At 31.6% G+C, this 23730-nt stretch overlaps 1 protein-coding gene across 1 annotated transcript; it reads left to right on the top strand.

Annotated features, from left to right (window-relative positions):
• Positions 1 to 761: 761 nt before the first annotated feature.
• Positions 762 to 23043, top strand: LOC132730649 (xanthine dehydrogenase-like; the record flags this gene model as incomplete). The annotated part of the gene is made up of 19 exons (XM_060716623.1): positions 762 to 887; positions 1319 to 1445; positions 1801 to 1862; positions 2305 to 2379; positions 3415 to 3471; positions 3861 to 4002; positions 7309 to 7385; positions 9515 to 9630; positions 10954 to 11022; positions 12640 to 12790; positions 13166 to 13358; positions 13867 to 14045; positions 14490 to 14609; positions 16090 to 16209; positions 17903 to 18062; positions 19333 to 19402; positions 19978 to 20065; positions 20272 to 20358; positions 22843 to 23043. Coding segments are annotated over 19 exons (2220 nt in total), but the record flags the coding sequence as incomplete, so codon positions are not given.
• Between the last annotated feature and the right edge of the window lie 687 nt (positions 23044 to 23730).

The following is a 23730-nucleotide window of genomic DNA, read 5'->3' as shown; positions in this document are numbered from 1 at the left end:
TGTTTATTTGGAATAATCTTTTATTTTGACAGTATATGCAGCTCAATATCACACATATCATATGGTGTTTAAGCAAGCGTGTTACGCATTTTTATGTTATCACCTGTTAATGTTCTCATTACATTGTGCATTCGATTTAATTTTATAAACATTCAGCATGTTTCTTGATATCCTGGCATATAATACGGAATTGGTGCATGTATAATCGAAATATACAACATAAAAAATAATTATTATGATTACAAAAGTGCACCGTATAAACTAACAAATGTTACTTAAGCTTCCATGCCCTCGAATTTTAATGTTTTATTTAACTTTCAAGTGTTGCATGTTTACTATGTGCAGATTAAGTCACAGTAACATATGGCGACATTCACTTTTATTCAAAATAATTATAATAATGATATTCAGTATTTCGTGATAGTTATTATTTATTATCAATTCTTCTTTTATTTTGCATAAATGTAGTTAATTTTTTATCACAAATTCATTACGGTTTTCTCTTCTAGTCTGTACCATAAATGCATTTAAATTTCATTATGATGACTCTTATTGAATGTATCATAAATGCAATCATATAATATTATGATTCTTCTTGTATATTTTATAAATGCAAACAAATAAAATTGTGATTCTTCTTGTATGTAACATGAATGCAAAGGAATTTCATTACGATGATTCTCATTGTATGTTTTATAATGTAATTTGAAAACTTTAAAAATCATGGTTCTTCTTGTATGTCACATGAATGCAATTAAATTTTCCTGAACGACTTTATACACTATGCTGTCAATGCATGTTTGTTTCCGCTATGTGCGGCACATGGCCTGGCTATCACAACTGTGGAAGGAGTTGGAAACCCTGCCACTGGGTTGCACGCCGTTCAGGTAAATATTCCCGAGACCAACTATATGATTACTAGCAATAGAGTTTTCCTAAATATCATAACATTTAATAATATATTAAAACGTTTCACATGATTCAATATTTCGTTCTTGTTCACTCCTCTGACATTCATGCATGTAGATCTAGGTTCTTTTATTATAGTATCAAATTGTTTTGTTGTTTATGCTTATCATTTTTGTTGTTTATGTTTATCACAAAGTTTATGTCTAACTATCTCATTTAACTCCACAATGGCCAATGACATGATTCACTACATGAGACTCTAATTCAATTAACATTGTTTTTACAACATACTGCATAAAAGTATACCATTGAAAGACAGTGTATAATTATAAAGCCCCGTTTTGAACAAGTTAAGCTTAAGATAAATAGATGCCATTTATTATTCTTTATAATATATTATTTTATTAAGCAACGTTTGATTGAATCTCATGGACTACAGTGCGGTTTCTGCACTCCTGGTTTTATAATGTCAGCGTTTGCCTTGCTGCGAAACAATCCAAATCCGACACGTGACCAAGTTGAAAGCGCCATTGAAGGTATTGTGTAACGTGACTATAATTTATTGTTTCTCTGGGAAATGTTTTATTAACCTTATTTATTAGTATTACCATCATAATTACTATTTCTATTTTTTAATTACTTACAGAAATGCGTTAAAACTGCGTTATTTCAGTAACAAATAATTTAATGGTTTTCATTTTGTTTATAACTCAGAAACAATATATTCATCCTTTGCCATGAGATTATGATTAAAGATCATTAATGCTAAACTTATTAACATGTTCATAAAAGCGATGGGCGATTTTATTAGATCCGTTCATTTATAAGTGAAAGGATATTATAATTTATTCCTATATTCTTTTGTTTATATCTTTTGATGTATATTTTTAGGAAACCTTTGTCGATGCACAGGATACCGTCCTATTCTAGACGCACTTCTAACATTTACCGAGGTATAATACTATAAAACATTCTTATATAGTCTGAGCAAACTCTTCTTATTTTTAAAACGTTATCAATACTTTACACCATGACATCAAATGAGGAGATATCTAAATATTTTTCTATCGTCGAAATTGTATGATTATACACAAAATGCGCAGAAATTTACAATTTTGAATTAAAAAAAAAGAAAATTGTAAACAATGCATTAGAAATTGTAAATAACATTTTGTTTTCACAGGTAATTTTAATTTGTAATTACACTGTATTTGCGATTATAGGGGTAAAGTAAGGTGTAAAGCTTTAGAAAATACCATGCAATTAATTAAAAGCATAAAGATTTGCGTAATAATGTTAGTATATATGTATATAGAATACGTCTATATAGCAATGTAAAAAGATATAAATCATATTTGCTGTTGAGATTATTTTTATTTTCATCTTTGTCATTAGGAAGGATGTCCAATGGGTAAGGCATGCTGTAAAAATACAGGCTCAGTAGATACTAACCAAGACAAAAGTAAAAAGGTACTGTTTGATAAGAATAAAATCTTTATTATATCCTATAAGCATAGGGCTCGAATTCCTTATTTCCAGTTTAAATTTTTGTTGCTAAGTATTTACTTTAATCGTTAAACATTTTTCAAACTTAACATGCACAAAATTAGCAGAACATGACATGACAACATTGTATTCTTCTTTTTCTTAATTTTATATGGCATATTCATTGAAATGAGGAAAATAATGTTAAAACATACTGCTTGAAAAGAGGGCATAAACATTTTCAAAAGGAACATAATGTAGTGGCGTTGAAAAGACAATTGAATATTCACTAAAAATAAGGAAGATGATGTTAAGTTATCTTCGATGAAATAAAAATAATTTAGCAAGCAGATTTTTCTTTTTGGATTTATTTAGATATTATCCAAATACAATAAAATTATTATAAGAATAACATGATTGTACATTCCGTATTGATATGCCAAACATATAGAGGAAATGTGTTTAGGTCATTGTAAGATCGGAATATATTTCACGTTGTGAGCACAAAATGGTATATTTCACGAGTGGCGCAGCCACAAGTGAAATATGAACTTTTGGTGCTCACACAGTGAAATATATTTCGATATATCATTAAACTTTACAAATTTTCATTTTATTATATGCAAAGAAACGTTTAAAAAGACTTGTTAACCTATTACTAAATGGTAAAAGCGCCTAATTATAATACATCGCGACGTCATTTACGACGTCACGTCTTAAGTTGGTTTCCAGTACTGTGAACGCTTGTATTTCACTGAAACAACGTACCAGGATCAAATATTTAAAACAATGAAATTATCAAATTGATAATTTCACTGTTTAAAACAGTGAATTTATCAGTTTTTATTTCACTGATATATTTCTATAAACCACCGAAAAGCGATGATAAAATGAAATAATGCAAAATGTTTTTCTTCCAAAAATACAGTTATTTTGATACAATTATTCAAGTTTTGAAAGACATTTTAAACTATAAATTGTATTTATGCATATAACAACTTCATTATTATCATATTCTAGCAACTGGTCATTGATGATGATGATAAACAGGTTGCAATATTTCCGCCCGAACTTCAGGTTTGTTTGCAGATTTTCTTGAAATATGTTTAAAGTTTTGTTAATGGTTCTTCGCATTTGCAACTAATTTTAACAGCATCTCGAATTTACATTATGTATTCAAGTCATAAACAGTTTCCCCTTCTTTTACGTATATGTGAAGTCAATTAATAAATCAATTAAATATGCAATCATGAACCCATAGCTGCAACAAAGTGCTTCTTACAGGTGAATGTTACTGGTAATTTGAGGGTTTGTTATGAAAATGTCCATTATTGTAATAAAAGGACGGTCATTTGACGAAGAAGTGCCAACATCTATAACTCTTAACATTGTATATTGATAATATTTTCGAAATAAAGTCCGTATTGTTGTTTGGTATAAATTGCTTGTATTTTAAAATTGCTTAGTTACGTGAACAATATTTCGACAAAGAGGAACAGTTTACGAATGGGGGACACACATGGTACCGTCCAGTTAACTTGCAACAGCTTTTGGCCCTTAAAGAAAAATATCCACGGTCTCCTATTATTATGGGCAACACAACAACAGGTAAAGAAATTCTACATGTAATGGTATGGAACATCATAACTGTTATAGCATGAACACAAGTTACCATTATGTGCTGCTTGTAGAAGGTACATGTGTGTTAAGATGAACCAAATTTAACGTATCTCTAAACTTTGCAAACTGCACTATTTAATCACAAGTGAACTAAACGAGGAATGTGAGTGTTGTGACCCCCTATTTCACTTGTGTTGTGATAGTGAATGAGGATGATAACATGATATGATAATACTGTATAAAGTATCAGTATCGTATAGCAATAAGGCATGTTTAAATAAAATATTGATACCGATTATAATAATGATTGACCACACAAAACAAAAAAAAAAGAAAACATATATATTTGGAAATGATACAGAGATAATGACGTGATAAGCATCCTTCGTATTAAGCTCAGGTGTCATCGTATTGATAATATAATGATAAACAAGAGCCATGTCAACATGGCCATCCCCCGCCGAATGTGTTTGCTCATTGAGAGAATGTATATGTAGTAGAGCGGAATAATTCCATTTTAAGAGGTCTTTTGGTAATGAAAACTGATGGCTATAGTGATTACAGATTTGAAACCTATGTGAATACTGATGGCTGAAAATAACAAAGGGCAATTACTGAAAAATAATGCAGGGTAGGTTTCCTTGTGTGCTGCATCCCTCCTCAGTAAAATCTATCCACCTATGAAGTTTCAAGTTGATACCTCAAACACTTTTTGAGAAAAAAATTGAATTGAAAAATTAAGTATGAAAAGGAACAAAGGGCAATAACACAACATATAAAAGGTAGAGTTATCATTCTTGTGCAGTGCACACCTCCTGAGTGAGATCTATGCACCTATGAGGTTTCATTTTGATATCTCAAAGGCTTTTTGAGTTATGCTCAGGACAAAAATTAATTTTGAAAAATAACAAAGGGCAATAACTCAAAAATAATGCAGGGCAGAGTTATCATTCTTAAGCACTGCACTCCTCCTCAATGAGATACATCCATCTTTGAAGTTTCAAGTTGATACCTCAAATACTTTTTCAGATAAGCTCTGGACAAAAAATAGTAAAATAAAAAAGGGCAATAACTCAAAAATTGTATAGGGAAGAGTTATCATTCTTGCACACAACATCCTCCTCAATAAGATCTATCCACCTATGACATTTCATGTTGATATCTCAAACATTTTTTGAATTATGCTCAACTCAGGTGAAAAATTAGGTTTGAAAAATAACAAAGGGCAATAACTCAAAAATTATGAAAGGTATAGTTATCATTCTTGTGCACTGCACTCCTCCTCAATGAGATCCATCCACCTATGAAGTTTCAAGTTGATACCTCAAATACTTTTTGAGGTAAAGTCTGGACAAAATAGAATGAAAAATAACAAAGGGCAATAACTCAAAAATTATGCAGGGTAGAGATATCATTCTTGTGCACTGCACTCCTCCTCGATGAGATCAATCCACCTATGAAGTTTCAAATCGATACCTCAAATACTTTTTCAGATAAGCTCTGGACAAAATAGCATGAAAAAAAACAAAGGGCAATAACTCAAAAATTGTATAGGAAAGAGTTATCATTCTTGCGCACAACATTCCTCCTCAATAAGATCTATCCACCTATGACATTTCATGTTGATATCTCAAACACGTTTTGAGTTATGCTCCACTCAGGTGAAATATTAGGTATGAAAAATAACAAAGGGCAATAACTAAAAAATTATAAAAGGTAGAGTTATCATTCTTGTGCACTGCACACCTCCTGAGTGAGATCTATGTATCAAGTTTCATGTTAATATCTCATAGGCTTTTGGAGTTATGCTCTGGACAAAAATCAATTTTGAAAAATAACAAAGGGCAATTACTCAAAAATCATGCAAGGTAGAGTTATCATTCTTGTGCACTGCACTCCTCCTCAATGAGGTCTATCCACCTATGAAGTTTCAAGTTGATAACTCAAATATTTTTAGAGATATGCTCCGGACAAAAATATCGGACGGAAGGACGGACGGACGGAAGGACGGACGGAAGGTCGAACGGACGGAGACTATTTCTATATCCTCCGCCGAAATTTTTCGGCGGGGATAATAAGCATAAAAAAAGCAAAAAAGACATGGTTTTATCAAAATAATCGGTGGTAGATGATTACATATGATAAAAATATACAGGTTAAATAGCATCGTATATAAATGAATAAGAAATAACAAATATTTGATATCTTTTATGTACGTTTGACGTATTTACAGGACAGAAAATTTTTGTGGTCATATTAAGACAGTCATGGCATCCATTTTTCGCTTGCTTGAATTTTTAACATGGCTATTTCTACAACATCCAACCAAACCTTCCGTTTTAATAAAAACAGAAAGAAATAGAGGCCCCTTACAACACTTAAACATCAAAATGACACTTATCGCGTTGCATATATAAGATTGAAACGTTTAACGATAACATATTCATTTGTAAGAATTCATAGACTACTTAAAATGAGACATATATTGTTTTTTCCCTATATTACATACGACTATCGTTACAATGATGTATATCATATATTTGTATGTACAAAGCATGGTCTTATTTTAAGCATGTTATGTGACAAATGGCGCGTTAGATGATGAAAAGGTTCTTCTTTATGGAGGGGATGTTGCCGATATTAAAGGCGTTACCAAAACATATGATAGCATTATAGTAGGCGGGGCCTGCACTATATCGAAAGTTGCTGAGCATCTCCAGAATACAATGAAAAACATCAAAGGTGATTTTTGTTACGCAGTCTCGTTGTATTTTTTTTCGTCTTCTTCCTTAATTTTACAATTACAAGTATATTTATGAAGAGAAATAAATGTATTATTAAAATAAGGTTATTGACAAGGTTTTTAAATTATCTCTTCCTAAACACAATCCTAACTTCTTAAGTAAAATACTAGTATATATTATTCTTCAAGATTTATTAATGAAAAGAAATTTTCTTTACAATGTAAAACTATATTTGTTGTTTGTTGTTTTTTTTTAATTTAAAAAGTGTGCATTTGCTAGCAACCATTATGGGTTTTATGTCGCCTCTTTGAAGAACAGAAAATACATTCCTATCTTCTTTTTTAAGTACCGTGTAAAAGATATACAGTTCCTCGAGATTAAGGAAAACCATTTAAAGTTGTCTATTGTTTTAAAATAAGTTGGCCTTTTGCCAGTACCTTTTTTCCCTTTGGTATGAACGTTTACGCGAATGTAACTGTATTAATATTTTTCATTATTACTCAAGTGATATACATTCTTAAATAATTGATTTAAATTATCGTTTTTACAGATGAACAGAGCATGCACGTGACAGTTATTCTGGAAATGATATCTAGATATGGATCTGAACAAATCAGAAATGTTGCGGTATGATCATTGTTTATTGCTTCTTTCATTTAAGTTGTCGTAGCATATCTTTACTTAAAGACAAATACACTAGTACGATAATGAAACATTACTTTACTAGTGTCTACCACGATTGCTTATGATGACATGCTGAAGTCATTTAGTTGTTTGTTCTATTAAGTACAGTTTCCTTTCTCGAGCATTTCTATTCTGTTGTTTTATTTTTCTTTTTTATTCAGACTCTCGCTGGTAGTTTGATGTGTGGGCGTAACGATTCTGATATCAAGACTTTGTTTAAGGCAATCGGCGCCAGAGTACAAATCGTTTCTTGTAAGTGTTCATATTTTACGGAATTAAGTGGTTTACAAACCTAGAAATTACTGTAATCATAAAAGACAATAACGTTGTTTTACCAGCTGGAATGACATTTTGATATAAAATGGAATGAAGTAGTGTGACTCATACAAAAAGGATGAGGAGTCTTTTTTAAGTATTTGTGTCTCTGTGTTTTTATCAGAGATACTAAATGTTACAGATGGATTTTGGTAAAGTAAGAATCAATAAGTCTATTATGACTGCCAATTTCTATTAGCTGTGATTGACTGTCAGTACGAAGGGATATAAGCATGTTGATATTGTTCAAAGCAAACGATGTCATACCAAATGACGAATTGAAATGTAATCATATAACAAAACATTTATTGTATGATAATGTTTGTAAATGTTCAAAACTACGGACTTGCCTAATGTGATATTCACTTGCATTATCATACAATATGTGTAGGTGCAATAGTATATTCAGGCGGCAACAGATAAATAGGTTTTTAATACAAAGAAAATGTAATGTGATCAATAATTGCCATGCTCTGGTATAGATTTGTAAAACTTTAATCTGTCACCACTGACCATATGAAACGGATATTGTAATCAAGACTGAGTAAAGGAAAATTAAATCAATTGTAAAAAATGTCCTCCTTAAATTAATATGCGAAAGAATTTGATACATGTAAATGAATACGAAATGAACCTGTTGTTTGTCGAGATCAAGCCTCGATGCATATTAAAAGTCTTGTTGCGACATGAACCAATCAATCCGGAACATTTTATTATTTGTGAACATTGCTTTAGTAGCTAGCATAATATTAGCTGAAAGTTTACTTTTTCTTCAAGATATATTTAAACTCTAAACACCGTATATTTCAAGAAGTTGTTAAGTTAACTATATGTATATTTCCATTGAACATGTTGAAGTAAAACGGTCACGGGTTGTGCCTTTGAACGATCTCAGTATACAGGATGTTGAAGTCATTACTGAAATCCACATACCATTGGCTTCAAAGGTAAACGTAAATTATTTTTTTGCAATTTAGGCAATGTTTGATCAGTGATAATGTGACACAGGTGTATGTGGTAGCATTAAATACGTTTAACAATATCTATCTATGAATTAATCAATAATTTTGAATAGCGAAAGTATTCTTTTATATAAGGGTTTATCAAACATCCGTGCTGTTTTTGCGACTCCGTAGATATGTTATTGCACGGCCGTGCATATATTTTGACTTGACGTCATTAGCGTTATACAAACATTGTGTAAAGACGTTAGTGTTATACTATAGGTGCGTCAATGAAAAATGACTCTAAATTCACTTTATTTTGAGTATGTGATAAATAGAATATTAAACTCGTGTAAGTTCATCACTTAATTTATTGCACTCGTTGAAAAATAATGTCATTTCATTCAACTCGTGCAATAAATACAATATTGAACTTACACTCATTCAATATCCTCTATATATTGGATTTTCAATAACAGTGTTATAATTGTATGTATCAGCAACGAAACGTCAAAACTTGATTGTAATCGGATTTTTTTTTACAAAATTCTGTTTAAGTAGGCTGATGAGAAAGAGAGAAAGACAGTGATTGTCACTGAACACCTGTTTAATGATTTTTCTAACTTTACAGACACTGGTGAAATTCAACTTTTAACTCCTCTAAAGATGCGTAAATTGATGATATATATACATTTACAGATACATTTAATATTTTATCAAGGCTTTCTTAAAGATAACTTTGCTTAGACAATGTAATGCAATTCATATAATCGATACAAATATGATATTGATATAAATACGTAAATTCTGCAGGATGAAATTAGTGCTTTCTACAAGCAGTCGGAAAGGAGATCTTTCTCCCTGGCAATTGTCAATGCTGGGATGTTTGTAAAGATGGGTCCAAAGAATGATACGATCGAAACTCTAAGGTAAACATTGTATATCATCTGTATAAAAAAAACTGTTTGAATATGTTATCATTATTTCGTTCTTCAAAGTTAAGTACTTTAAGAAGATAAGAGTTACGGACTTGGTTTGATTGAGCCTGTTTATGACCGGTACTGTAGATTGCAAACTACCGTCCATGTCCACTAGCACCTTATGAAGTAGGTTAAATTTGTCGGGCTGGTATGATTTCATTATGAAATTGCTAGTGATCTTTACATGGAAAATTAAAAATAAAACTATTATTCAATCCTAATCTGTCCAAGGACAAACATAACAAAACGTTTCTTATCATTGATAAATTGTTATCAAATTAACAAATATTTTTAAGTAAAATATAATATTATGTACAATGTATCAACTGACATAATGACAACAGCAATTTTGAATAAGATAATGACATATTTATATTATAATATAACTTTATGCAATCATTTTTTATCGCTACATATCTAAAATGGCAAAATACATGTGATAATTTATATCAATACGTGTTATTATTCCATCTTTTATAACAATATTTGTTTCTAAGATAATATTCTGACTGTAGAAAATTCTCTAAACAACATTTCTTGAAGATCCTGTAACTCATTCCTCTTATGGTTTTAAATCATTAATATAATGTTCATATGAAGATTTATCAATATTGTATGTTCCCTAAAAAATTATTTGTAAAGACTCGTATTAACGAATTTACATTTCATGTAAATAAAAGGAGGTAGATTCCAATTAGAAATTAATTTTCGATAAGGTCTTAGCCAATTTTTTCAATAAAATTTTAAAAATTAAATATAATGCGTATAAACATTTGCGGTAGATATTAAACATATTTTTTGGAAGTTTTGAAATTGTTTTAGAAGAATAATAATATACAAAAATATATAGTATCACTTAACAGTTGTAACAACCTTAATGACACCATACAGGATCTTTAACAAAAACGGTTCTCCTTGGTATAGTCTGCTGATGATTCTTAATTCCAATTGTTATATTTCATGCTAAAGCGTAGACGGTGGCTAGCACTTTCCAGTACCGACCATTTACAGGCTCAGTCAGACAAAACCTGTAACATTTTAAATTTTACCATTGTGGTCGTTCTTTGAGGTTACTTATTTTTTCTATTCTTTAAGCTATGATCACGAGGACTCGTTAAACATATGCTTCAGTAAAAACAAAGCTGGCAATATTTAGCCATATATATGATAAATCAACTTAAAAATATGATATTTTTATTTTATTTGGAAGCAACGACAGATTTGTAAATAAACTGTCTCATTCGTTATCAATCAATTATCGTTTTTATTTAGGTTATGCTATGGTGGAATTTTCAAAGAAGAACTGGTTATAGACAAAGTAACTTCAGTTGCAACTGGAAGGTTTGTATTTGTACTTATCTTGTTCTTGCTATGCTGTTTAATAGAATATTTAACATTTATTTTGAATCTATCAAAACATATTTTATATGTTTTCTACAGTTGTACAATAGCTCCTTCTTAGCAATCAAGTCTATTAATAATAAATATGATTAAAATACAGTGAAATAAGAATGGCTTAAGAAAGCCCATCGCGGCAAAATTAAAAATGTTGCAGGCAGGCTTAGTTTGATTCAGCCTGTTCATGGACGGTACTGTCAAGTGCAAACTACCGTCCAAGCCCCCTAAATGCGTATGCCCTAAACGAGAAAACAGTGGGCAGAACTAAATAAAATGGAATTTTGAAAGGGGATCTAAGGTTATGAAGCCTGCATATCACAGATATAACGTCAAAAGACAAATTCAAAAAGCAGGCAACATATCCTAATGGTGATTCAGCAGTATTCAAGTGAGGAATACTAGAACCACCCAACAAGAAAAAGCCGCATAGAAAGAACTAAAATACCACAAACACAACAATAATGTCGTGCCTAACGATCTTTAAGGATCGGAAATATAACATCCCGGATTGAATGTACGGGGCGACTTTTTACAGCCTCCACAAAGCTCAAACAACGTTAATGTTGCTATAAAATAGAGTGAAATAAGAATGCCTATAGAAAGCCCAACGCGGCAAAATTGAAAATGTTGCAGGTCGGTTTTTTGAGCTTATTCGTGGACGGTGCAATCATCTGCAAACTACCGCCCACGCCCCCTAGCACCGGCTTAAGCAGTATTCAACATTTAACATGAACTAGTAAAATTTAGAATTTTGAAGCATACGCAGATGTGTTTATATAGCGGTTATCATCGAACCTTCAATGTGACACGTTAGTGCCATTCCATGAAAAGCGGCATATGGTCCCCAGAAATAAAATGCGTGTGCCCTAAACAAGAAAACAATGAGCGCAACTAAATAAAATGGAATTTTGAAATGGGATCTGATGTTATGAAGCCTGCTTATCACATATATAAAGTCAAAAAACAAATTCAAAAAGCAGGCCACATATCCTAATGGTGATTCAACAGTATTCAAGTGAGGAATACTGGAACAACCCAACAAGAAAAAGCCGAATAGAAAGAACTAAAATACCACAAACACAGCAATTATGTCGTGCTTAACGATCTTTACGGAAGGATCGTAAAAATGACATCCCTGATTGAATGTACGGGGCAACTTTTTACAGCCTCAACACGGCACAAACAACCTTACCCAAAGCTTGACTCAATACTTTGAAAAATTGGAAAAAAAAATGTTTCCATGAGGAACTTTTTAGCAAGTGCTTATACACTTTAAGCTGACAAAAGTCATCATTAATAACAAATCTATTTAACGGCCACCTAAATACAATAGCCCATAGTAGGTTTAACATTTGGGGAAGACTACAAGGTTTCCGAGATCAGTGACACAAGTTGTTTTTTCTTTTTCTTTATATTTATATTTCTTCTTCTGTCATAACTAAGATCATGCAAAGATAAAATAAATTGTGTCACGTAGGTTTTTGCTACATGTCTGTATGTAATCTATTTGCCTTTTACTCTGAAAAGAAATTAACTCAAAACAAAGATTTCATGTTGTAGAAAATTTGATGACAGCTTACTTCATGAAATTCTGGCTGTAATAAGCGAAGACCTTAGCATTGACAACGGTCGTACAATAGATACATACAAGATTTCGGTGGCATCAGCCTTATGGTTTAAATTTTTTAGCTTAGTACAAGCTAAATTACAGGTGAGTCGTTAACAAAAGGAATGAAGATTCAGACATCTGATGTTTTGTGCGGGTTATTATACATACTATAAATGTCATCAAATTACCACTGAGTATCATAAGATATTAAAACATATAGACATGTTGAAATATTTATCAATCAGGAAATTGCACGACTGAAGTGAACATGTTTGTAACACATTTAAAGATAATATTATTTTATTGCGTATCGTATAAATATTTGCATTTTGAATGAAAGATGAACGAACTTTGGCATTTTATAGAATGCATTTACGTCAGTTTCGTCAAAGCAATATCCATTATAACTATTTATCTGTTCACCTTATTTTATCATATGATTATATTCTATACGTAAAGTTATTGTTTTCTTAACAGCTGCACGAACAAGACTATAGTTTAAGCCGTCCAGTTTCCCTACCACCATACAGTAGTACTCAGGTGTTCGACCCATGCACTGGTGAAGATCAAGTAGAAAGCGATGCTTTAGGGAGAACTGTAGCTAATGTCCATTCGGAAGCTGCCGTGTCAGGGGAAGCCATCTATGTTGATGACCTACCAGTGCATCAAAGTATAGTTTTTGCTTAATTATTTTATTCCTTAACATGGTTTACTGCATGGATAACGAGAACACATTCACATTAATAAAATTGAAATTTTTTTTGTAAATGTCATGGAGTTACGTTCGAAAATAAGGTTTAAATACAATGTGGTATACAATAAAAAAAATCGTTGCAAACGTAACTTGTATTCAGCTAGCTTGTCAGGGCTTCTAACCAGGTATCCACTCGATCAAGAAATAAAACCCGAAAGGGCAAATAGGTCTTTCTCCGCCAGTAGAGTATGGAAGTCGCTGTTTACGATTAACGCAGGTACACTTAAGATAACAAAAGTAAAAGTAGATTTATTTAAAGGGTTTGACATTTCTTTATTGATACAAGTTCAGTTTTTGTATTATATTTTGTCTAACTGGTATGATATTGCTAAATAGTAGTTACAAACCTAAAAATAGCACAGAATAATCACATGAAATACTAAAGGAGTTTCAAATGAAATCATCAATATAACGCTATATTTAGATGAGCTATTTGCCGCCCTTGTCCTAAGTAAAGTAGCACATGCGAGGATTACAACGGTTGACACGACACAAGCCTTAAAGCTTAAAGGTGTTCATGGATATATTGATCACACAGACATCCCTGGAAGGAACAAGTTTGGTGTTTTACTACCAGATCATGAGGTTTTCAGCTCAGAAGAAGTACATATTGTTCCTAATGTTTATAAATAATAAGTAAACCAGTCACTCTGATACTATGAAGATAATATGTCGGCTCATGTGTCAATGCTTACGGCGCTGGTAGTAGTATTAGACGGTAAATTTTACTTCCATGTACCGTCCATGAACAGGCTCAATAAAACCGATCTTTCAACATTGTCAATTTTGTAGTTCTGGGCGTTATTTATCAGTTCCGGTTCGTCTTTTTTATTTCAACTCTCAATCATTTATTTTTTTATGAACCGTTTTTTTTTGTCGAACTAACAAACGTATTAGATAGTCATGTTTATTAATTTGAATTTTACTTTGTATTTTTGTTTAACCAAGTAAGTAAATAGTTTGAAATTTCTTGCTGGTCGGTATTAAGATCGTTTTTTATTATGTATTATTGTATTTCTATTATTTCTGAGGTTTTTCTGTCATAAGATTTTAGCATTTGGTCAGCCAATCGGAGCAATCATTGCCGACACCAGAGAAGTTGCACAACGAGCTGTGTCCTTGGTGAATGTACTGTACGAGGAGATGAAGCCAATACTAACAATAGAGGTACAATGTTAATAGTATAATATTATTTAACTAAAACGTTCAGTACTAAGTGACAGACTTAGATTGTATTCATGGTTACAATCAAAACATTTGTCCTTAATAGAAGTGTTTACGATGTAACTATAGGCTTTTGAAATTTGTAATGCTTTCTTATTTTTTGGGAAAGGGTTAAAGGGGCATAAATTTATATTACCCGTCTAAAAAATAAAAAATATGTTTTTTGTTTAAAATACCCAAAAAAAAAAAACATGTCATAGTAAACCCAAAATTTGAAAGGGCCCGGAAGGGGGACATTTCAACTAAAAATTTATGAATTCCCAACTTTCCCGCTTTTATTAATTCTCGATTTAAAATTCATGAATTCACGGGTTTTTAATTCAACTTTTTTCACCCAAATTTTAAATTCATGAAGTTGAAATCAAAAAATTCGTGAATTTTAAATCATGAATTTTGTTTAAGGGCAAATCGGAAAAATTATTCATGAAAATTTTAAATTTGGGCCCCACTTTGGGGTTCGTTCCGCATCAGTTTTAAATTTTACTTAATTTTAAAAGGGTGTTTGTCCGACCAGCGGGAAAAAAAATCATATTTTTAAAAATTAAAAGACATCAGCATTAAACGTATTACTAAGATACAAGACTGTTATATGAGTTCGAGAGCAGTTATTATTGCCTGACCAACTATGTCTGTAAGTTAATCCTTTCCCTCATGAGCATATTGTGAAAAATGGCCGATTTGACTGTATGAAAAGCCTCCTCTTACAAGTTCAAACTGCTATGAAACTATGGAAATACTTCCCAATCACTAATCAAACTTTGGTCACAAATGTTTGGAACTGGCCATTGACTTTGTGAACAACATTCTCAGTCTGAAATTTCCTGTTACCAATTGCAACGACTCAGGGGACATTCTTCACAATTAGGGGGAAAAAAAATCACTATTTTGCCTTGTTTTTTTCATCAAAATATATTTCAATGTGCTGCAACTTCTCAAGGGATTAAGATAGAGTCAAAGGCTTTTCAGCGTTGGTTACACGTTACCTTACGATCGACCTGTGGTCATTTTTAGCCTCTCACAAGTCCAAAATTTTCTTTGCGATGAGGGGGACTCCGCCCCCCCTTCAAACCCCTCAAACAGAAGGGGGAACATCTCCCTTCTGACAACCCCCTGATGTATCTTTTGGATAGGAGGCAGCACCAAAAAAGTGCTCACTTTTTTTAACAACATTTCTCAAACGAAAACTCGTGTTTGGGGTCCAAATAGGACATTTTTTAAACTAATTTGGGCCTTAAAAAGGGAGGGTGTCGAAAGTGCGTTGTTTAGCGTATATATGAGGTAAAGGGTTAATACAAAGCACATGACTTTTTTATTATTACTACTTATGGTTATTTATTTCAACTGATAAACAGATATGTCAATGTTAAAGAACCATTTTCTTATGATTTACGCTATTGACAATTCGGATTGAATATTTAAACAGGATGCTATAGAGAACAATTCTTTCTATGGCGAACCACAAGTACTGGTAAATGGAGACGTGGAAAAGGGGTTCACTGAATCTGACATTGTAATTTCAGGCGAATATCAAACTGGATTACAGGTACGCTCTTTTTGTTAAAAACTAAGATTGTAATGAAATATAAAAAAAAGAAGATAAAAATATTAGCGATCGATATTGCAATAGAAGCAACCGTAAAATAACAAAAGTTCAAAATCAATATTACTTCAAATTAACTAATTAAAGATCTAATATGTTCATTTTTGGGTAAAAAACTTTTAAGTGAGGATTTGTATGAAAATCTAATAGATTTTTCTTGAATATATTTCTCGAATATTAAGAGGATATTTTTTCGTTTGAGTGCAATATGGAATATATTTTCACGAAACATGATAAAATGACACATATTTTCACGAGCCGGGACGGTGAGTGAAAATATGTGGCATTTAATCATGTTCAGTGAAAATATACCATATTTCACGAAAATCGAAAATATATCCTCTTGATATTCGAAAAATATATTTTATTTAATTTCATTATCAATGAAAAATGGTTACAAACCCCTTGCTTACTACGCAACTCCAATAGAACAGCGCGCAGTAAATTAAAAATAATTATTGTCTTTTATTGTACGCGATATTTAGCCCTACATGTTGACATCAAGTAAACAACTGTTTAATTTTTTACAGTGTTAATGACTGAATTAAAGATATTAATGTTCGGATTTATTTTCTTAGACCATTTTCCATCATTCTAGAAAAGTTTTCAAGACAAAATTCAACAAAAAGTTGTTTTGTATTTATTGGATTTCTCAAACAAAATGGCGATAGAAGTCCCTTAAAGTAGCACGCCTCCAGATTCATCCTAATTTTCATTAAAAATATGAAAATGTATTTAAAGGTAAAATAGTGTGAAATGAACAAAGAAAGTACTTGACACATAACAATCGGCACTTGAAATCCACGTAAATTACCAAAAAGAGGTAAAAATATACATAAATAGCCCCTACGGCGTTAGAAATATGGTGATAAATACTACAAAATACAGTCATTAATTGCACATAAGATATAGATTATCACATGCATCTTTTATTTGTTCACTTTTCTCAAAGTTTTAGCTTGGTTGTTTAAGTTTAATTTTCTCGAAATATTTTGGGTCATCTGGAGGCATGCAGCTTAAATATGAGTTTTGACTCCGCCCACTTTCATATTTATATTTCATATTTATTTTCTTAAAAATATATGAAATATATTTAGCTGATATAGCACTATATTACATGGGTAAAATTAAATAATGAATAGAAATCATGTTTGGGAAGTTGCATTTCCTTTTTCTTTTCAAATTGATTTTGTATATTCTTATAAAAAACTGACATCTAAAAAAATGAAATTTTGTAATCATATTGTAATTACAAAATGTACCTCAAGCGTATTGTTTTTAATATACATGCATATACATATTTTGTCTGTATGTATTCAAAAGATTATTTTACCTGTATAGTAATTATCAGTTGCTTTTATTTCAAATATCAAATTTATGCATGACATATCTTTAAGACTATTTATTTAAAAAAAGAGAGAAATGATTGTAAAATCAGACCCCGGTATACTTTTTGATATGTGTATAGCATTATTATTATAGTAGTGACAAATTTGATCTTACGAGCGTATTATATCATTGTTTAAAATAAATTAAACCTTACACCCGGACTTTTGTGTTTGGCAAATGTGTAATTCAAATAAGTTATTATATTATTTCTTTTTCTTAAAAAATTATGTTTGAACATGTTCACGAGCATTTGTACCTTGAGCCAATCGCTGCACTGGTCATACCAAAAGAAAACCAGGAAATGGACGTCGATTTAACAACTCAAAATCTTAGAGCATTGCAAGCCTATATAGCTGAACTTTTGAATGTTGCTCATCATAAAATAACATGCAGAGTAAAGCGTCTTGGTAAGGACATCTTATTGATAAATTGGCAATGAACACGAGAAATGACCTATCAGTCTAAAATTACAGTGCGTTGAAGTAAAATGTATATGTACAGTCATCAATATAAATGTACTTATTTATTCTGTATTCTGTATCTTTCACAAGTAAAAGTGACTCTTAAAATATAATAGAAGATTTTCAATATAAAATGAAGGAAAAGTCGAAAATCTTGTTTATTCTTTATCATGGTAAAAAAACAAAAATACTGAGTTTGAAAGCAAAATGTGATATTTTTTTTATGAGAAATTAAGAAAGGGAGTAAAACTAAAACTAAAATTTTGCAAATGATTTACAAATTCCAAAAAGTACGCTGTCGGATTTTGTGTCTAACAAAGAAGTCATTTCAAAACTTTTCTGAATCAAATGCTCTTCAAAATGGATGATGATGGTAAACAATCAGTTCGTTATAATTATGTAAATCTGTTTGATATAAAAAACCCAGCTACAAGGAACTAATTCGCTATATGCTTACAAGGAACTCATGATATAAGGAACACATTTTAAATATCCCAATGAGTTCGACATAGGCGGAGTTTACTGAATATCTAATTGTACCTGCATTATTTAAGCTCTTATTTTGCTGTCAAACATTGAACCTAGCCTTGCACACTGATTTACCAACAAATCTTGTTACTGTAAAAATAATTTAATAATGCAACGCATTTAAAATCTTTTGCTGAGCTTTGAGCTCAGACAAATAACGATTTCCAAATTAATCCAATTCTGACTTTGATTTTATTATATATTTTTTTAATTTATTATATGTTGCATATTTTCGTTCGTTTAAAGTTCCCTAGTTGATCTATGTAAAAATCTTAAACCAATGAAGATCCATTTACTTGGTTAACGCTTAATTATTAAATATGACATGGCTTTCAGGTTTGAAAGATGCTTATGGACCATCTCAATGGGATCGAGTGTTACCTTTCTTTTGTTTCTGTTGTTCTTGATTGAGCCCCCTTTTTACAGGTTTATAAATCTCACTAGTAAGTGTGCAATGTTACAAAGTTGACCCGTGCTTCGTTTTAGTTGTGTTTTTTTTTTTTGTTACATTAATTCCACTATTTTTAGTGTTGAAGATTGAAAACTGCTTAAGCCATGGCTTGTGGAGAAGCGTGTATGGGATTTTACATTTAATTATTTCTTTTGAAAAGACATAATGAAACCAATTTTTACTCTCGCATGATTACCCCGTTATTTGAAAAATCTAATACGTTAAAATGCATTCCAGGTGGTGCTTTCGGAGGTAAAGAAGCCCAAGTTATGATGACAGCAGGTGCAGCGGCTGTTGGTGCTCATAAGTAAGATACGAACTTTAATTTATTAATTTATTTGTTTTAAGTTCAACTCTTGAATTCAACTGAATTTATATTTATCATTTATAAAATTCAAACTGCATTAAAATGACAAGAACATGAATCGCTGGATATTATAAAGATCATATTTAATATTGATTAGACACGGAAATGTGCAAGTACAAAACCATCAGCATGACTGAAAATACATAACGCCGGTGCTAGGAAGGTACTGGACGGTGCTTTTAAATCGTCCATGAACATGCTTAAATATTTTGAGACTGTAACATTTTCAATTCTGTCTCGTCGGCTGATCTGTAATGTTTTCATTATTAAATACGTTGCAATTTATATAAAGATTCGGTTTGGTTATTTCAAATGTGTTTTGATAACCAGCGTTCACCTACATTTTATTTAATATGTTCCAGTAAAATGGTGTTTCATGAATACTATTTTATTAAAAATACAACTACAAACGTATATTATTATATAAAACGTTATCCTTAACGTGCAATATATAAGGCTCAGAATGATAATATGCTATATGTCTTAACTTTTGCACCTTTTTGTGTATTTGCCAGAATGAAACGACCAGTCCGGTGTGTCTTACCTAGGGCGACAGACATGATGGTTACTGGGAAAAGACACCCGTTCCTAGGGAAGTATAAGGTAAAATTTCCTTCGCTTCACTTAAAGGGAGAGCATTGGTTTAGTAATCCAAAGGTTGACGGTTTGATCCTCGGGGGAATGGATTTTTTTAGATTTGATCTCGGATCATGTTTTCAATATGCATCAATTTACATATTTCTAGTCGATTATTTAACATACTTTAATATGTTGATATTTTTTATTTGTTTAATTTGTTATAACTATAGGTTGGTTTCAGCAAAGAAGGGATCATCAATGCATTAGATATCAAGTTTTACAGCAATGCTGGATATAGTTTAGATGTTTCTAGCCTGGTAAGGATTTTTTTAATTCCAAAGATAAACATAAAGACAGATTTATTTTATATTTTCAGTGTCATGTTTATTTCAAAATGAGGAAATTATATCAATTTAAGTACCTTTTTATTATGCATTACAGATCTATTACTTATTATTAAACTTTTTCTCTTGAACCATTCAAATAGAGCATATAATGGCTAAACTTTGGTTTAACATTTCTTTTTCTATCTGTTACTAAGTTATGCATGTAACTACAATGTGTCCTCAAGCCTAAATTATACACAATCTGAAATGCTAGGACTAGACATTTACCTTCCTTAATTTTAGAAACAAACTACTGCATGGAAGTGAAGACGAACATGTTATATAAACCTATTAATTTTACAGCAATTGCCCAAGAAATTAGGTATACAGTGGTGTATTCAAATTGCTACGTAGTGCCTAATTTGTATTATTTATAATTAAAACTAAAAAAAGAGTAAGTGTTGAAGTCTGCGAGATGATCAAAGAAGATCATATGAGGTCAAATGTACTGACAGCGGAGATGGAAAAACTGCGAGCAGATCTAGAAAAGGGCTTAGATAATGAACAATTGAATAACCTTGACAAAGAAATAAGTGATTCGATCGAGAAATCCAGAACGAAAATAGAAAAAAGACATGCAAATAAATTGAATTTTTTTAATGAAAATGTTTCAATTACTCAGCCGTTGAATACTGAGAAAACCCAAAGCGACGACTGGCAAATCAAGACTTCCAAAAAGAAGGAAAAAGCTAAGAAAACACAAAAAAATCACAATGAACAACGCCCATAGAACAATATTCCAAAACAACAAACTGGCAATACACAAAAAAATGATGTGGATCTTACCGTTCCAGCCTCGCAACGAGAAACAACAACAGATTGTAATTCAAAAAACGTCCAAGCTTCGAGCGGCAAGAAAACCTATGCGGAAGTCGCAGCGAGCGAGGCAACAACAGACAGTATACACACGACCCTCAAAATCCTGACTCAAGCGGTGACCCAGCTCATCAAATCGCAAGAAATATAAAACGACAAAGGCGGTTTTTTCGCACAAAAAACAAAAATTCATAGAAGAAGACAAAGAAAATGCTCCAAAAAATAAACACAGGGAAAAGAAACGGTCTTGAACTTATCATCATGCAAATTAACTTACGATGATTACATATTCCTAGGTAAGGGACTTACGTTTTGCCCTAAAACAAAATCGCACGATAAAATTAAATTTGCAGAATATGTCTTCAAATTCTCACGGCGTCTTAGACTTAAGGAGTTTTTTGCCGATAAAGATACTGGCGATGACACTTATAAAGATTTACCTTTCTTTAACAAGAAACAATCATCATTCATTCCAAAATCAGGTCGGGATGTACATTTGGACTTTTATATTACCGCGGTCACAGAAGAAATTCTTCATTGCGAAAACAAAAATAAACGTTTCTCAAATACATCAAAATCGGAATTACAAAGTCTCCGAAATTTATCCCGTGACGAACATTATTATCAAAAAGGCAGATAAATCAAATACCATAGTAATAATAAATAGGAAAGACTATAAAATGAAGTTTTACGCCAACTTGGTAATGATGCATTTTACGAAAAATTGAGTTATAATCTAATGATCAACATTCAAGAAAATATAAGCAAATGTGTAGAGGAACTAACTGAGGGAAACAATGCTATTGACCACGAATTCGACGTTTTTCCTATTGAAAGTCGCACACCGTCATTTTACGTTCTTCCAAAAACGCATAAACAACCGAATGCTGATCTTCCGTTAAAATATCCGGGTCGACCTATAGTTTCTGCCTGTAATTCACCGACTGAGAATATTTTAAAATATATGGATAGCATATTAAAACCGTATTTGTTCCGACTCCAATCTTTCATTAAAGATACGACGGATTTTATTCAAAAAATTAAAAATGTGAAGTTGAAACGCAAAGCAAAGATTATTAGTTACAATGGATGTATCTTCACTATAAACATGTATTCCGCACTCTGACGGCATAAAAGCATGTGAATATTTTCTAAATGAAGGAAAAAGTGATCATAACTTACAAAAACCAGTGCTTCTAAATCTTATACGGATAGTTCTTGAAAATAACTTTTTCGAAGAAATTGACAATGCTTTTCAGAAAGTTAATTCTATGAGTCAAAATGAGGCACTGCAACTCACAGAATGAAGCCAATCTAATTTTGTTATACCATTTGTTGTTACTTATAATCCTCATCTTCCTAACATTGGTCACGTTTTAAACAAATATTGGAACTTACTAAAGTTGTCAAATAGTGAAACTTCAAAATATGTTTATGAGACTTACAAACCTATTGTTGCGTTTAAGAGACCAAAAAATATCCGTGATCATATTGTAGGTTACGTTTTAATATGACCTAAGTCCAAACGGAGATCAATGAATTCTGTAACTTAATAATAAACAGGTTTATGCTGAAAATGTATACACGGTCATTCTTCAGGTTTTGGACATGGCAATAAAGTCTACTGAATCAGGCTATAGAGTTAGAAATATTAAAATAGAAGGATATTTGTGCAAAACTAATTGCCCATCAAACACAGCGTTCAGGGGCTTTGGTCATCCGCAAGCAGTCACCATCATGGAAGACGTCGTATTCAAAATTGCAAACCAGCTAAACATACGTTCAGAAAAGGTGATTTGATATACTTAATAGTTTATCAAAGTTGTTTTACAAAAAGTTTTAATTTTTTTCAGAAAACATAATTCAAAAAAAGAATAATGAAACTTCGGGCAATCATGTAATTAATCAGTATATATACTAAATTAAAAGTGTAACAACCTCAGGAAAGTGATTGTCACCATTACACATTTCAAATCAATTTCAAGCTGTTAGATGAGCCAATAAAATACTAACATTTGAGCACTTATCATTTGAAACTGCCTTCAAATGAGTAAAGTGTTGCCGATTTTTACACATATTAAAATGTGTTTCTCAAGTCGTTAACTGTATTTTTAAAGGATGATTACATATAAATGTCACAGGTTCGTGAAATAAGCCTTTGTCAAGAGGGAACCGTTACGTCATATGGAATGAAACTTGTGAAATGCACTATACCTGAGCTATGGGAAAAATGTAAATCTGATAGTGCTTATGAAAAACGACTTAAAGACATTGAGCAGTTCAACAAGTATGTATTTAAATTTTCTAGCTGTGATAAAAGATATTTGTTAGGATTCGCTTTTGTGTATATCGCATTAAGTATAAAAGCTTTAATAAAAACTAAAAAGACTGGTATCCGGGCAAGGTGAATATCATAGGGTGAGAAAAATGTGCAGCTTGGCCGAGACTCGAACCAAGGACCCTCGGAATATTGTTCCGCTGTCCTAC

The sequence above is a fragment of the Ruditapes philippinarum genome, unplaced genomic scaffold, assembly GCF_026571515.1.
Source record: "Ruditapes philippinarum isolate M1 unplaced genomic scaffold, ASM2657151v2 ctg1896_1_1_1_1, whole genome shotgun sequence".
Lineage (NCBI taxonomy): Eukaryota > Metazoa > Mollusca > Bivalvia > Venerida > Veneridae > Ruditapes > Ruditapes philippinarum.
The sequence above is the reverse complement of the archived record's forward strand: the minus strand, read 5'-3'. Positions and strand labels throughout refer to the sequence as shown.